Source organism: Oncorhynchus masou, chromosome 15, assembly GCF_036934945.1.
Source record: "Oncorhynchus masou masou isolate Uvic2021 chromosome 15, UVic_Omas_1.1, whole genome shotgun sequence".
NCBI lineage: Eukaryota > Metazoa > Chordata > Actinopteri > Salmoniformes > Salmonidae > Oncorhynchus > Oncorhynchus masou.
Window position 1 is genome coordinate 40,227,196 of NC_088226.1, and position 18,096 is coordinate 40,245,291.

The 18,096-nt window shown below is 41.9% G+C and overlaps 1 protein-coding gene across 2 annotated transcripts in view; it reads right to left on the bottom strand.

The window, feature by feature from the left end:
• Positions 1-917: 917 nt before the first annotated feature.
• LOC135556244 (neurturin) overlaps positions 918-18,096 on the bottom strand; it is a 48,799-nt gene continuing 31,620 nt past the window's right edge. For both annotated transcript variants that reach the window (XM_064989265.1, XM_064989264.1), the window contains exon 4: positions 918-8,488. In XM_064989265.1, coding sequence (XP_064845337.1) covers positions 8,088-8,488 — 401 coding nt within the window. In that variant the 3' untranslated portion in view covers positions 918-8,087. The remainder of the gene's footprint in view (positions 8,489-18,096) is intronic.

The following is an 18,096-nucleotide window of genomic DNA, read 5'->3' on the forward strand; positions in this document are numbered from 1 at the left end:
AATGTAAAGTTGGCCCTTTTCTGCAGGAACAGATGGTGCCTTTCTCTAAACAGTAGAAAGCAGATTATTCCGTCAACATTTTTATCTATTCTTGATTATGGCGATATTATTTATCAAAGTGCAGCTGCTACTCTTTAACCTTTGGATGCCATCTACCATAGTGCCCTTCATTTTGTTACAGGTGACAGTTCGATACTCATCACTGCATCCTGTATTAAAAGGTTGGCTGGACTTCGCTATAGACTCGTGCTGTTACGATCAACACTGTTCAAATCAAATGTATTTATAAAGCTCTTTTTACATCAGCAGATGTCACAAGGTGCTAATACAGAAACTCAGCCTAAAAAGCAAGCAATGAAAATGTAGAAGCACGGTAGCTAGGAAAAACTCCCTTGAAAGGCAGGAACCTAGTAAGAAACCTGGAGAGCAACCAGGCTCTGAGGGTTGGCCAGTCCTCTTCTGACTTTATGTGCCACTTAATAGGCACTGACTATAGTGATTTCTATGAAGCTGAATATGTGGTGTTCATGATATAATGTTAAAAATATATTCGGTGAAATCAAAAGTGACCAAGTAGCAATTCTCAAAAGGCACAGAATTGGTGGAATAACCCAAATACATAGGAGAAACAAAGAAGCCAAATATGTTTTTATGATGAACCCAGATCTGCATTCAGTATTTACTTATAAGCCTTCTTTTCCTATAGTAAGAACTAGTTATACATATGCAGTCACAAACCTTCCTTAATTAAACTAGGCCTATTGCAAATGTACAATATATGCCCCTTTCTGTATGTCTATCTTAATGCTCCATTTTGTCAGGAGAATGGTTAGGTGTATGCAAAGAAATACATCAGGACAGGCAATACCTTTTCATCAAGGTTTAAAAAAACTTTATTCCTTAATTAAAGAGGTACAAAAATAGTGTCCATATGACCTTTTAGACATAACAGTAACATCAATAACAACAACATAAAAACAACATAAACCCGACACAAGTATGAAACGCAAGAATGCAATTTTCTACGCAGGAGGCAATCATATATATTAGCTTTGAGTTGTGGGTCTGCACACGTTTAGATAATTTTTCTACGCAACCACGCAGGATCGCCATTTTGCACAGCTAATCGTAGCTCTTGCATTGTGTACTTGTGTAAGGTATAAATTAGGGTTTAGAGCTACATCTAAAGGGAACAGACATGTTTGGTCTCTGATACTGTGCCAGAGACTGGCACTCATCTCTCATCTCTCATATAAACAGTTAGTGGATATACCTCTCTGTGTGTGTATGCATGTTTGTCCATGCGTGTGCGTGTGTGACTTGCTTGGAAACATTCTTGCTTTTTCACAGAGAAAACAAAGGTAACATTTAAAAAAGCATACATGGCCCTTTCATAAATAATAAATATCTGATATTTGTAAGTGTATAACATGAAATACAATAAATAAATACTTTTTATGTAATAAATAATTTCCCTAATGTACAGTAAGGTGATAATGAGATGCATAGCATCTAACAGAGAGTTCAGTTTGGACTTAATCAGTGAGTGAAAGCAAAGAAAGCCAAGATGGCCCCGGAGAAGAAGGCTGACGTTTTACGTGTTCCTATCCAATTGAGTTTTTTTGTTCGTTTCTTTTCGTTGTTTGTAACTTATTTTTTAACCTATTTTGTACATAATAATACATTTGTACTACCGTCTCTTATGACCAAAACTAACTTCTGTACATCAGAACTGCGATTACTCAACACGAACTGGCAGAATCCTTTTTTCCCTTTCACGAGTCCGACGAGCCCAACGTGAATGACATACTGCTTTCCCAGGAACAGGCCCAGATCCCCATCAACTGCGCGAAGAGAAGGCTGAGAAAAAGGGGCCGGAGGGCGGGCTACCTTCTGATAATTCATAGGTGAATGAATAAATCACCACTGCCTTCCATTCTACAAGCAAACGTGCACACTTTGAAAAAATACATCGATGACCTACGTAAAAGATTAAACTACCAACTGGACATTCAAAACTATAATATCTTATGCTTCACAGAGTCGTGGCTGAATGATGACATTATCAACATTCAGCTGGCTGGTTATACGCTTTATCGGCAGGATAGATGAGCAGCGTCTGGTAAGTCAAGGGGGGCTGACTATGTATTTTTGTAATAACAGCTGGTGCACGATATCTATGGAAGTCTCGAGGTTTTGCTTGCCTGAGGTAGAGTATCTCATGATAAGCGGTAGACCACAATATCTACCTAAAGAGTTTTCATCTGTATTTTTCGTAGCTATCTACATACAACCACAGCCTGATATTGCCACTAAGACCGCACTCAATGAGCTGTATTCCGCCATAAGCAAACAGGAAAATGCTCACCCAGAGGCGATGCTCCTAGTGGCCGGGGACATTAACCCTTTCATGCGTGAGTTCCAAATATCTGTAACGGTCGCCCCAGCATGAGTTTTGTTATGCACGTGTTGTTAGAACGTTCTCTCCATTCCGGAATATGATTGTTACGCAACAGTACATTAAATCTGTGCTGCCCTCAAACCAAGGCACAGCCTGTTTTTATTTGTAGGCTGTTTTGAACTTCAAATGACTTCAAATGATTTTCCAACAAGTTTTTATCATTGTCATTGACACATATTATGTATGTAAAATAGTTTGTTGAAGGTTGTACAGATTATGATGTGCTATGCTAATTCCAGCTGTGTGTAGCCATGTTTGTTGACAAACAATGCATTCTGGGTTTCACGTAATCCTCTGTTGGACCAAAGATGTTATAACAAAATGAGATGTGTAAGGGCTCACTATAAACAGACCAGACTCATCTTGTCTCCTCTTATTATCTTTGGTTTCTGTGAGGAATGAAAAGCATGGCAGCGCACACAAGAATCTACCCATCGTCTTTCCATTTCTAGAGAGTGTTTTACTCAAATATTTCAATCAATGGTGAGTTCACTCGTGATGTGATTAATTATAAAAAGTAATTTCTATTAGCTAATTCATGACCGCTTGTGTTATGTCAATCTTTCCTCGGTTAGCGCTAGGAAAAATGTAGCCTACATTTTTCCGGTTTGGATGATTGTGTTATGCTGTATATACTTCTGTGAATGTCTGAACATTGCATACAAAAATAAACTGCTCACATTCTGGACATAACTTTGTAAGGATTGTGTTTGTGCAAAATGTTTCTGAAAAAAGTGTGGTCAGCTCAAATACTGATTGTTGCGTCATTCGAAACTGGCCGTTCTAAATAGGTGTTCTAAATAAGCGTTCTAATCACACCGGGTTGATCGTGTGCTACGGGGACCACAGTAGAATGATCACACCCGTGGGTGAAAAGGATAATGCAGAGAAACTTAAATCGGTCTTACCAAATTTCTATCAGCATGTTAAATGTGCAACCAGAGGGAAAAAAAACTCTGGACCACCTTTACCCCACTAACAGAGACACATACAAAGCTCTCCTTCACCCTCTATTTGGCAAATCTGACCAAAATTCTATCCTCCTGATTCCTGCTTACAAGCAAAAATTAAAGCAGGAAGCACCAGTGACAATAAAAAAATGGTCAGATGAAGCAGATGCTAAGCTACAGTACTGTTTCGCTAGCACAAACTGGAATATGTTCAGAGATTCCTCTGATGGCATTGAGGAGTACACCACATCAGTCATTGGCTTCATCAATAAGTGCATCGATGACGTTGTCTCCACAGTGACCGTACGTACATACTTTAACCAGAACCCATGGTTTACAAGCAACATCCGCACTGAGATAAAGGCTAGAGCAGCCGCTTTCAAGGAGCGGGACTCTAACCTGTTAGCTTATAAGAAATCCCGCTACGCCCTCCGACTAACCATCAAACAGGCTAAGTGTCAATACAGGACTAAGATTGAATCGTACTACACTGGCTCTGATGCTCGTCGGATGTCGCAGGGCTTGCAAACCATTACAGACTACAAAGGGAAGCACAGCCGAGAGCTGCCCAGTGACACGAGCCTACCAGACAAGCTACACTATTTCTGTGCTCGCGTCGAGGCAAATAAAACTGAAACATGCATGAGAGCACTAGATGTTCCGGAAGACTCTGTGATCACGCTCTCCACAGCCGATGTGAGCAAGACCTTTAAACAGGTCAACTTTCACAAGGCCGCAGGGCCAGGCGTATTGCCAGGACATGTACTGTGAGCATGCACTGACCAACTGGCCAGTATCTTCACTGACATTTTCAACCTCTCCCTGTCTGAGTCTGTAATACCAACATGTTTTAAGCAGACCACCATAGTCCCTGTGCCCAAGAACACTACAGTAACCTGCTGAAATGTCTACCAACCCATAGCACTCACTCCCGTAGCCATGAAGTGTTTTGAAAGGCTAGTCATGGCTCACATCAACACCATTATCCCAGAAACCCTAGACCCACTCCAATTTGCATACCGCCTTTATAGATCCACAGATGATGCCATCTCAATCGCACTCCACACTGCCCTTTCCCACCTCAACAAAAGGAACACCTATGTGAGAATGATATTCATTGACGACAGCTCAGCATTCAAAACCATAGTGCCCTCAAAGCACATCAATAAGCTAAGGACCCTGGGACTAAACACCTCCCTCTGCAACTGGATCCTGGACATCCTGACGGGCCGCCCCCAGGTAGTAAGGGTAGGTAACAACATCCGCCACGCTGATCCTCAACACAGGGGCCCCTCAGGGGTGCGTGCTCAGTCCCCTCCTCTACTCCCTGTTCACTCATGACTGCACGGCCAGGCACGATTCCAACACCATCATTAAGTTTGTCGATGACACAACAGTGGTAGGCCTAATCACAGACAACGACGAGACAGCCTATGGGGAGGAGGTCAGAGACCTGGCCGGGTGGTGCCAGGATAACAACCTCTCCCTCTCGTGATCAAGACAGAGGAGATGATTGTAGAATACAGGAAAAAGAGGACCGAGCACGCCCCCATTCTCATCGACGGGGCTGTAGTGAAGCAGGTTGAGAGCTAAAAGTTCCTTGGTGTCCACATCACCAGCAAACTAACATGGTCCAAGCACACCAAGACAGACGTGGAGAGGGCATGACAAAACCATTTCCCCTCAGGAGACTAAAAAGATTTGGCATGGGTCCTGAGATCCTCAAAAGGTCCTACAGCTGCACCATCGAGAGCATCCTGACTGGTTGCATCACTGCCTGGTATGGTAACTGCTCAGCCTCCAACTGCAACGCACTACAGAGGGTACTGCGTGTTGCCCCGTACATCACTGTGGCCAAGCTTGCTGCCATCCAGGACCTCTATACCAGGCGGTGTCAGAGGAAGGCCCTAAAAATTGTCAAAGACTCCAGCCACCCTCGTCATAGACTGTTCTCTCTGCTACCGCACGGCAAGCGGTACCGGAGCATCAAGTCTAGGTCCAAGAGGCTTCTGAACAGCTTCTACCCCAAGCCATAAGACTCCTGAACATCTAATCAAATGCCTACCCAGACTATTTACATTTCCCCCCTTTTACACCGCTGCTACTCTCTGTTGTTATCATCTATGCATAGTCACTTTAATAACTTTACCTACATGTACATATTACCTCAATTACCTCGAATAACCAGTGCCCCCGCACATTGACTCTAGTATATTGTCTCGCTATTGTTATTTTACTGCTGACCTTTAATTACTTGTTACTTTTATTTCTTATTCTTATTTTTTTTAACTGCATTGTTGGTTAGGGGCTTGTAAGTAAGCATTTCAGTGTAAGGTCTACTTGTTGTATTCGGCTCATGTGACTAATACAATTTCATTTGATTTGACATATTTGCAGATCGAACACACACCAGATGCTGCAGCTTCATATAACCACAAACCAGACATGAACTGAAGGCAGAATAGAGACGGGTAAACTTCTTTGTTCATCACTTTGCCAGTCCATAAATATAGTGCTGTGAACAATGAGAAAACACAAAGTCTCTGCACGTGATATGGTTGAAGCACATTGTTAAAATAGCATGGACATCTCTCTCAGTACATGCTTTGGTTTTACTGTAGTACAGTTGGTGATGGGATCTGTGTAAAAAACACAAAGATTGAGACAATGAATAACATCATGAAGCATGGTCCTGAGAGAATGGTGCAGAACTATGCAATGTACACATTGTTATATTACACACAGATTAAAATATAACCTTACTTTACGGAAACCTACTCTACAAGCTCCAACAGTTGAACAGAAATGCTTCACTTAAAAAAATGTAACACCACTTGATATAAATCAACAGTATAATACAATATGTGTGATACATTACTACGCAAACCTTTGCCTTGTTTGTATATACCGTATCTACATGGTGATTTATTCTCTCTACCATAAGTCTCCATTTCATTGGTCAGGTGTGGAGAGGCAGCCAATCAGAAGACAATATGTATTTATGTAGTCAATTCAAATGTTCTTTAACACAGCTGCAACAGAGTGGTGTAAATTAAGAGTTATCTTTGTCCATCACATAGATAAACAATATGATATGAGAGAGGATATATATCACAATAAAAAAAGTATTATAAGCACATTCAGAATAACAGTTGGCAATATGCTCAATTTTCTTTGCAATCCAAAACCTTTAGTTGACTTCAGTGATGTGCACATTCAGAGCTGAAAATAAACCATGTGTGTCAGGCAGCATGAGGTATGGCTGGGCCATGACTGACCTTGGCCCTGTGATGGCATCCTACAACACACTGTTTATAGACATGTACAGTAAACAAGTTGGGCCAAGCTACAAACAAGTGCCTCAACAACTGCAAGTCTTAATCTAGGTAGGTACAGTTGATACAATTTTGGTATTGTTCTCAAGGCATGCATGAGTTCAGAGTTAGTCAAGTAAGAGTAGATTTGTGCTTAGTGACTGGAATCAACTGAATACCATGGTGTATGTCTATGTAATTTCATTCCCATAGCCTGTGTATAGAGGCAGTGGGAGATGGGATTATATTGTTGTTGTTTTTTAATCTACAATTTGCTCAAATCTACCTTGCTATGACATGAATGAGCAGCCAACGAAGCAGTAAACATAAAAATGCATAGACGTCATTTTGGTCTTATTAGAGAGCCTTCGAAACCAAACAACTTCACTTCTCACTTCTTATACAGTCAGTTGCCCTGTAACCCACAATGCTTCTCTTCTGGTTTAGAGTTATGGTCCAATGGTCCAATACTTTTGCTTCATCCTCTCCTCTTTTTAGATGTAACAAAATGCAGATGAGGGCAGACAACAAGTGAAGTCCACCTTCTTATGGGGCATTTTGCCGTCAGCACAGGGAGCAAGTCTTAGGGTGGAAGACAACTACTCCCAGAGCCATGTATTTAGAGAGTTGGGCCAATGTGGTTTCTGCATTTTGCTTCATTTACATGACACTTCAACATTATATGGCAGCCATGTTAGTGCCACATTAACATTACATGGGGAATATTTAAACATTGCTATGTAACGTAATGTCTAGAATTATAACAATATTCAACATTCTAAAAGTTGGCCTAACTCTCTAAACACATGGCTCTAACTACTCCTAACCTCTCCAGTCCCTGCCAAGGAGCTCCGTCCTCTCCAGTCTCCAGAGCTGCGACTCCTGGGCTCTGACTGAGGATGCATCTCCTCTGTTGGACATAGGGATTGACAGGGAAGGGCAAGGGAAAGGGGGATACCTAGTCAGTTGCACAACTGAATGCATTCAACCGAAATGTGTCTTCCGCATTTAACCCAACCCCTCTGAATCAGAGAGGTGCAGGGGGCTGCCTTAAATTGATATCCATGTCATCGGCATCCGGGGAGCAGTTATTGTCGAGGGCTAACTGCCATGCTCAAGGGCAGGGTGTATTTCTATTCTGCATCCGTGCTGTTTCCCGACCTGAGAATCCGGGTTAATCCAAAGTAGATCCACGTCAGGAGGAGACCCAACTTTTGGGCCATGGCTTCGATCCAGGCTCTGATCTAGCCTTTTTACCCAACACGCGCACAGTGAAGGCATCTCAGACTCTTCTTTTCTTCACCCTAAAGCTTCTTTATGCATGTGTGTTCTGCAAGTAGTCTTCTTCTTACTCTCTGCCCATCACCCCACACAGCTACAGTTAGCTGCGGACAGCCACTTGATGGTTTGCCATATAGTCTGGGCATCCATGAAGGAGACAGTCTCGTAGCGGGTGGGCCTACAGCATGGGTGGGCACTCACTTTCCTGCTGGAGATACTTCCATTCTCTGTCAGGGCCTTGAGGGCCAAGTCGTAGTTCTTACGGGAGCTCAAACACGTCCCCATACAGTACTTAAACAGGACGATCTCGTCGGAGTCAAAGCCCAGGCCCAGGTCTCTGACACGCATCTCCTTCTTCTCCATGCGGCAGTCCCGGCTGCTGTTCTTGGGCTTCTTGCGGGAGCCTCTTCGGGAGGGGTCTGGGAGCGAACGTTGCCACCTGCCCGGGTAGCTCTCTCCATCATTCACCAGACTGCGGTTCTCTACAGGAGAAAGGACATACAGTTGAAGTCGGTAGTTTACATACGCCTTAGTCAAATACATTTACACTCAGTTTTTCATAATTCCTGACATTTAATCCTAGTAAAAATTCCTTGTTTTAGGTCAGTTAGGATGTGAAATGTCGGAATATTAGTAGAGAAAATTATTTATTTAAGCTTTTATTTATTTCATCACATTCCCAGTGGGTCAGAAGTTTACATACACTCAATTAGTATTTGGTAGCATTGCCTTTAAATTGTTTAACTAGGGTTAAATGTTTCGGATAGCCTTCCACAAACCTCCCACAATAAGTTGGGTGAATTTTGGCCCATTCCTCCTGATAGAGCTGGTGTAACTGAGTCAGGATTGTAAGGCCTCCTTGCTCGCACATGCTTTTTCAGTTCTGCCTACAAATTTTTTATTGGATTGAGGTCAGGGCTTTGGGATGGCCACTCCAATACATTGACTTTGTTGTCCGTAAGCCATTTTGCCACAACTTTCTAAGTATGCTTGGGGTTATTGTCCATTTGCAATTTTTTACTTCCTGACTGATGTGTTGAGATGTTGCATCAATATATCCACATAATTTTCCATCCTCATGATGATCTATTTTGTGCACCAGTGCACCAGTCCCTCCTGCAGCAAAGCACACCCACAACATGATGCAGCCACCCCCATGCTTCACGGTTGGGAGGGTGTTCTTCAGCTTACAAGCATCCCCCTTTTTCCTCCAAACATGACGATGGTCATTATTGTGGATATAGATACCTTTGTACCTGTTTCCTCCAGCATCTTAACAATGTCCTTTGCTCTTCTTCTGCGATTGATTTGCACTTTTCGCACCAAAGTACGTTAATCTCTAGGAACGCATCTCCTTCCTGAGCGGTATGACGGCTGCGTGGTCCCATGGTGTTTATACTTGCGTACTATTGTTTGTACAGATGAACATGGTACCTTCATGCATTTGGAAATTGCTCCCAAGGATTAACCAGACTTGTGGAGGTCTACAATTTTTTTCTGAGATCTTTGGCTGATTTCTTTTGATTTTCCCATGATGTCAATTAAAGAGGCACTGAGTTTAAAGGTAGGCCTTGAAATACTTCCACAGGTACACCTCTAATTGATTCAAATCATGTCAATTAGCCTATCAGAAGCTTCTATAGCCATGACATCATTTTCTGAAATTTTCCAAGCTATTTAAAGGCACAGTCAACTTAGTGTATGTAAACTTCTGAACCACTGGAATTGTGATTCAATGAATTATAAGTGAAATAATATGGCTGTAAACGATTGTTGTAAAAATGACTTGTGTCATGCACAAAGCAGATGTCCTAACCGACTTGCCAAAACTATAGTTTGTTAACAAGACATTTGTGGAGTGGTTGAATAATGGGTTTTAATGACTGCAACCTAAATGTATGTAAACCTCCGACTTCAACTGTATATGAAAACAAATGAATCATTATGATACACACTGTGCTTTTAACATATAGTGTTTTCAACTGGTATACAGCCCTATTTGGTAAAAACCATTTCCACATTTTGGCAAGAACAGCTCAAATGAGAGAATCGACATGAAGGTCAGTCAATCCAGAACATTTCAAGAACTTTGAAAGTGTCTTCAAGTGCAGTCGCAATAACCATCAGTGATATGTTGAAACTGTCTCTCATGAGGACCTCCACAGGAAAGGAAGACCCAGAGTTACCTCTGTTGCAGAGGATAAATTCATTAGAGCTAACTGTGCCTCAGATTGCAACCCAAATAAATGCTTCACAGAGTTTAAGTAACAGACACATCTCAACATCAACAGTTCAGAGGAGACTGTGTGAATCAGGCCTTCATGGTTCAATTACTGCAAAGAAACCACTACTAAAGAACACCAATAAGAAGAACAGACTTGCTTGGGCCAAGAAACACGAGAAGTGTAAAAGCTAACACCAAAACCATGTCTTTCCAGAAGATGTGCAGCACCAGCACAAAGAGTTTCAGCTTCCCCAGCCCACCATGCCGAACACCATTGCCAGTGTACCAAAGCCGGATAAATTACAATGGGTGGTTTATACAGGCAGCCCAATTCTGATATTTATTTTTATTTTGGGGGGATTGTGACCAATCAGATCAGTTCTGAAAAAGAGCTGATTTGATTAATACCAATTAGTGGGAAAAATATCAGAATTGGGCTGCCTATGTAAACACAGCTAGTGTGGCTCAGCATAAGACCATATAGAACAGGGGTCTCCAACCCTGTTTCTGGAGAGCTACACTCTTTTTGCTGCAATCCCAGTTGTAACTAATGTGGGTCATATTATCAACCAGCTAATTATTCAAATAAAGTGTGCCAGACTAGGGTTGGGGCTTTCCAGGAACAGGGTTGGAGAGCCCTCATGTAGAACCACCATAAAATAAATATGGATATTTTCTATCAATCTTCTAAATGTGTCTGCCTTTAAAGATTCAAAGAATGTATTTGTATAAGCTGTACAGGGCTCTGTAGCATCAAACATATGCGAGACATTCAAGTATCCAAAGAAACTACTTCATGCTAACTCAAGAGAACTGATATTCAACAACAATGTTATACGGTAAAAATAACATACAGAAAAGATTGTATGAACAGTGTAGTGCAGTTCAGTGTGTCCGAGTGTGTCTCAGGCGTAGAGACACAAGTGCAGAGAACTGTAGCTACAGATTGTTACACCAGATAATGTGATTTACCCAGAGACGGGTGGGGTGTCCACCCCAAAGTGATGCATGTCATGATGACAGAGACCTCTCTCGATCAATAACAGCAGACTTGAAATAGACAAGATGGCAGCATACACATTGTTGGGTTACTTCATGGAGGAAAAAAAGGTTTTGTTTAAAAAACTGAGCATTTTCTAAATTCAAACGGAACCTCTGCAACCGAACGGTGACCTTTCCCCGAATCGAGGACGAAGACAGCATCGCTACGGTTGGTTCAAAATTCTCTGTGCTACAACAGTACCCATCCTGTAACTCACAATAATGGATACCAAAAATATTTGGTTAAATCACATTATCTGGTGTAACAATCTTTAGCTAAGAGAATTGGTGTTCATGAGGAAATTGGCATTCACAAAGAAACAGAGTAAGAAAATCCAGTAAGATCAGTGTAGTAACGTTCAGGGAACACTTGTAAAGCTGTGAGATGAGTGTTGTCATGATCAAACTGCCATTCAGCTCCTCATGAGTCATCTGATTGAAATCCAGCATAATGTTTAATCCCTAGAGAGGGATACAGTTCACAGGATACAGTTCTGCTACAATGACACATGCAGGTAAATTAATTATGTATCTAGAATCCACGTTATTGTCTGTAAGACAATTTAAAAAAAGATTGTAGATTGAACAACAGTTGAATTGTATAGCATTAACATTGAACATGCATACTGTACATTTGCACAGGCACAGAGATTACTTTTAGAACAATATTTAGCCTAATATAAATAAATATGACATAACCCTCACTGTGCAAAGATTGAGGGTTATGTCATATTTATCGCCAACATGGATATCGCCAACAGAAATAAACATCTCTCTGGGAAGAAGAAGGGCGGGGGTGTATGCTTCATGATTAACAACTCTTGGTGTAATCATAATAACATACAGGAACTCAAGTCCTTCTGTTCAGCTGACCTAGAATTCCTTACAATCAAATGCCAACCATATTATCTCCCAAGATAATTCTCATCTGTTATTTTCACAGTTGTGTATATCACCGCTCAAGCAGATACCATGATGGCCCTCAAGGATCTTCACTGGACTATGTAAACTGGAATACATATATTCTGAGGCTGCATTTATTGTAGCTGGGGATTTTAACAAAGCAAATTTGAGAACAAGGCGACCTAAATTCTATCAACATATTGATTGCTGCACTCCCACGGGCAATACACTGGACCACTGCTACTCTAACTTCCGCAATGCATACAAGGCCCTCCCCCGCCCTCCCTTCAGCAAATCCGACCATAACTCAATTTTGCTCCTACTCTCCTAAAGGAAGAAACTCAACCAGGATGTACCCGTGACTAGAACCAATCTGCGCTGGTCTGACCAATCGGAATCCAAGCTTCAAGATTGTTTTTATGACGCGGACTGGGACATGTTCCAGGCAGCCTCAGAGAATAACATTGATTTATACGCAGACTTCGTGAGTGAGTTTATAAGGAAGTGCATTGGAGATGTTGTACCCACTGTGACTATTAAAGCCTACCCTAACCAGTAATTGTGGGTAGATGGCGGAATTCGCACAAAACTGAAAGCATGAACCACCGCATTTAACCATGGAAAGATGACTGGGAATATGGCTGAATATAAATAGTGTAGTTATTCCCTCTGCAAGCAATCAAACAAGCGAAATGCCGGTATAGGGACAAAGTGGAGGCGCAATTCAACGGCTCAGACACAAGACGTATGTGGCCTGGTCTACAGGCAATTACGGATTACAAAAAGAAAACCAGCCACGTCACAGACACCGACGTCTTGCTCCCAGACAAATGAAACACCTTTGCCCGCTTTGAGGGTAATACAGTGCCACCGACACGTCCCGCTATCAAGGACCGCGGTGCCCACCCTTTCCTTCTACATGACCGACGTGAGTAAGACATTTAAATGTTTTACCCCTCGCAGGACTGCTGGCCCAGACGGCATCCCTAGCCGAGTCCTCAGAGCATGCGTAGACCAGCTGGCTGGTGTGTTTACAGACATTTTCATTCACTCCCTATCCCAGTCTGCTGTCCCCACATGCTTCAAGCTGGCCAGCATTGTTCCTGTACCCAAGAAGGCAAATATGACTATCGCCCCGAAGCGCTCACTTCTGTCATCATGAAGTGCTTTGAGAGACAAGTCAAGGACCAGATCACCTCCACCGTACCTGCCAGCCTAGACCCACTTCAATTTGCATTCCACCCCAACAGGTCCACAGACGATGCAATCGCCATCACACTGCACACTGCCCTATCCCATCTGGACAAGAGGAATACCTATGTAAGAATGCTGTTCATTGACTACAGCTCAGCATTCAACAACACCCTCAAAGCTCATCATTAAGCTGTGTATTTCGCATTAACATCTGCTAACCATGTGTATGTGACCAATAAAATGTTATTTTATTTTATTTGATGTTTTTAAGACTGTGTTCATACATTCCTAGCAATATGTATGAACCTGGTGGCACTGCAGAAACATTGATGCACTTAACCAAGAGGTTGCAATTTTAAATCCCTGAAGCATTCATCTATGTCAAGTGTCACTTGAGCACTGCTATTTTTCGTTAATGTAATGTTGGTGGTGCAAATTATGATTATTTTTTAACTTGATTCTGGGCAGCTTTTAGCGAAGACGTGGATTGTGTATGTGTGCCATTCAAAGGGTGAATGGGCAAGACAGAGGGTATGGTAGAAGGTGCCAGACGCACCGGTTTCAGTGTGTCAAGAACTGCAATGCTGCTGTGTTTTTCACACTCAACAGTTTTCAGTGTGTATCAAGAATGGTCCACCATCCAAATGACATCACCCAACATCACACACCTGTGGGAAGCATTTGAGTCAACATGTGCCAGCATCCCTGTGGAACGCTTTCGACATCTTGTAGAGTCCAAGCTCAGACGAATTGAGGCTGTTCTGTGGGCAAAAGGGGGTGCAACTCAATATTAGGAAGGTGTTCCTAATGTTTTATACACTCAGTGTATGTATAGCCAATCTTCAATTTGTCTGCAGACCTGGTGGCACAGCAGGATCATCAGGTACCTAACAACCAAGAGGTGGTGATTTTAAATCCCAAGCGAGGTTGAGTTCCAAGCAATCCAGGGGACAATGACACAAGTTCAAAAAAATGTTATTCAGGACAAACTGGGAATGAAACAAAACCTGCAGCGTGAATGTAAATTATGCATTGTAAAATATAAATGTTTCATGGTATCACATCTCATATTTTGCATCCCCATGTTGTCACATTTAATTCACAAGATCGTGTTTTCACATGCTCACATGTTATCACGGTAACTTCACAAGATCACATGTGATCACACAAAATTAATGTGGTTTTTCCATAAGAGTTTAAAGCAACCATAACTTCTAATTAAATACAGATTTCAGCTATATGCCAGATGTCTGCTAGGACCTTTAGAATGTAAGTAAGTTGAACTTCTCACAGTCCTGCTGGGTGAGGGCCAGTGTAGTGTAGGTACTGCTGCAGCCTGTGGTGTGTGTGTGCTGCAGCCTGTGGTGTGTGTGTGTGCTGCAGTCTCTCTACGTGTGTGTGTGTGTGTGTGTGTGTGTGTGTGTGTGTGTGTGTGTGTGTGTGTGTGTGTGTGTGTGTGTGTGTGTGTGTGTGTGTGTGTGTGTGTGTGTGTGTGTGTGTGTGTGTGTGTGTGTGTATTCTCATTTTGTGTATGGACTAGTCTAGTGGGGTAGCTAGAGCAGAGCATGTGTGGCTAAATTGAAAGCAGATAGGTGCTGGTGTTGAATCTGGGAGTGAAATTACTTTTTTTATCAGCTGAATGGTGCAAAGTGTACTGTCACTATGTAGGGTGATTACCACCGGAGGAGAGGTGGGAGAGTGGGAATGGCTGGCAGGCTGGTCTCCAAAAGGAGGAGAATTAATGTTGCTCTGTGTGAGTTATTGGAAATATTTCAGCTCTAATTCGTTGCACAAACTTCCTGAAGCCCACCAGTATGTATGATGCATGAACACATTGAAGGTTTTTACTTTACAGGTGTAACATAGCACAGACATTAGAGCTGTTTCAACATTCATCTGAACTGAAAATAGTTTTGCCCTGCACTATTGAAGTTTCGTACAGTTGGTCAACTCCTTAATACGCTCATATGTTTTGGGTAATGAGAAAGGGGAGAATGCTTTCTTTCAGTAAATGAGTTGATGGATGGAGAGTTACAGTAACCCACTTGTTAGTTCCTATGCCAGTGCCAGAACGAATCAGTTGGACGGGCCTTTGATATTCATAGGTGGGCATGTTTTTTCACAGAACCTCCTATGTTTGCATGCACCTATGTTTGCATGTTTTTCTTTTTTAAAGACCATACGCAGCTGGTGAGTTTCAAGTTTGGTGAAGCTTACAATTTGTCTGCAGACAGGGGTGGCAGGGTAGCCTAGTGGTTAGAGCGTTGGACTAGCTAGTTCAAACCCCAAAGCTGACAAGGTACAAATCTGTCGTTCTGCCCCTGAACAGGCAGTTAACCCACTGTTCCTAGGCCGTCATTGAAAATAAGAATTTGTTCTTAACTGACTTGCCTAGTTAAATAAAGGTTAAAAAAATGATCCTATCATTTCTACCAAGCAGGGAAATTATGATTATTTATATATGTGCATTTTCGTGGAACAGTTTTAATTTCAATAATTACGTTTTCGTTTCTCAAAATCATTGTCACATGTTAATCATAAAAATCTGGAGTAAAATAATACAAATCTAAAAGTAAAAATTCAACTAAGGATAGAGCACCAGCCTCTGCCATATGGAGGCGGTGATACACTGTGGACTATTGGTGGCTAAGGAAATGAGCGCATAGAACTCAGAGAGAGCCTATAGGCAAATGCAGCAGTTGGCCTATAACTTCAATCATCAACTAAAGTAAAGCATACTGAACAAAAATATAAACGCAACATGCAATAATTTCAAAGATTTTACTGAGTTACAGCTCATAAGCAAATAAATTAAAATAAATAAATTAAGCCTATGAATTTCAAATGACTATGCAGGGGCGCAGCCATGGGTGTGCCTGGCAAGGCATAGGCCCACCCACGTGAGGGGCCAGGCCTACTCACTGGGAAGCCAGACCCAGCCAATCAGAAGGAGTTGTTCCCTACAAAAGGGCTTTATTACAGACAGAAATACTCCTCAGTTTCATCAGCTGTCCAGGTGGCTGGTCTCCGACAATCCCTCAGGTGAAGAAGCTGGATATGTGGAGGTCCTGGGCTGGCATGGTTACAAGTGGTCTGCGGTTGTGAGGCCGGTTGGACATACTGACAAATTCTCTAAAAAGACGTGAGCGGCAACTTATGGTAGAGAAATGAACATTTAATTATCTGGCAACAGCTCTGATGGATATTCCTGAAGTCAGCATGTCAATTGCACGCTCCCTCAAAACTTGAGACATCTGTGGCATTGTGTTGTGTGACAAAACTGCACATTTTAGAGTGACCTTTTATTGCCCCCAGCACAAGGTGCATCTGTGTAATGATCATTCTGTTTAATTAGCTTCTTGATATGCCACGCCTGTCAGTTGGATGGATTATCTTGGCAAAGGAGAAATGCTCACTAACAGGGACGTAAACAAATGTGTGCAATTTTGTTTTGAAAAATAAGCTTTTTTGTGCGTTTGTATGCAAAAACAAAATTCAGCTCATGAAACATAAGACCAACACTTTAACACATTGCGTTTCTAATTTTAATAGGAATTTGAGAGAAAAGCCTACACCCGACAAAAATAAAAACCGTAGAACATATCCTGATGAATATTCTGGTTCTTTCAATCACATTCATCTCTCTACTCTGAATGTTTGCCTCCCTTCCTATCTGTCTTGACTTGAGATATTTCTAGTAAAGTGCAATGTATCTAATCATCAACTGGATCTGGTCGAGGCTGGTGCTAGAGAACTTGCTACAAAGTATCAACGAACCTATTCCGGGCCATCAGAGTTTACCACGTCAGTGAGCTCGGGACAGAGAGCTGTTTTTTTATGCCGATTCCACTGGATTTATGGGATCATCAGATCATGATATTTTGTTCTTTCACACCGAGGCTTGGTGATTATTGAGGCCAGAAGTGTTGGCAAGACTATTCAAATCCTGAGGAAGTATAATTTGCAATGGATGTTAAAAAAACAGACTTCGTTTACAATGTGTGCATTGAAGAAATAATTACTGAGAAGCTCAGCTCATGTGGTAGTTAAGACAATCAGACATTGGCAAAGAGGTACTTTCCAACATTTGCATGCAGCAGGCCAGGTAGGCCTATTTCTATGCATGCTCAGGCACGCTTGGCTCCCTCAACGTTATCAGGATAGAGAAACCAGACACAAGCTCATTGCTCACAGAGCACTCCAAACAAAAGTCAATTGAAAGATTTACAAAACTCATAATGGTTATGAAATAATCCCAAACTTGTTTCTCACAAGTGTAGCACATTGTGAACTCGGCAAACAATGTAAATGACTGTAATTAATCATTGCAGTAGTTTCAACAGAAATGTATGTAACCAAATGAAGAGGGATTATCGGTACATTGACTAGGCCTACTAGTGACATATGTAATGGGGAATTGATACAAAAAGGGCAAACAAGCCATACAATGAAACAATGAATGGGAAATAATTGTCAGGAGACAGCTGAGCACATTCTGGAGAGCTGAGTGCATGCATTCTGGAGAGAGACACGTCATATCTTCGCCACACACACCTAATTCTTCTTGTTAAAACATTTCAAATGATACCCAAGACACATTATCTTCACACATATTTTGATGCTTTTCACTGACAGATGCAACTCAATCAGCTAGACAGCCACGCGGGGCTGCCCAAATGGCGGGATTCCCAAATATGCATAATCCTACAAACTCGTGATTAGAAACGG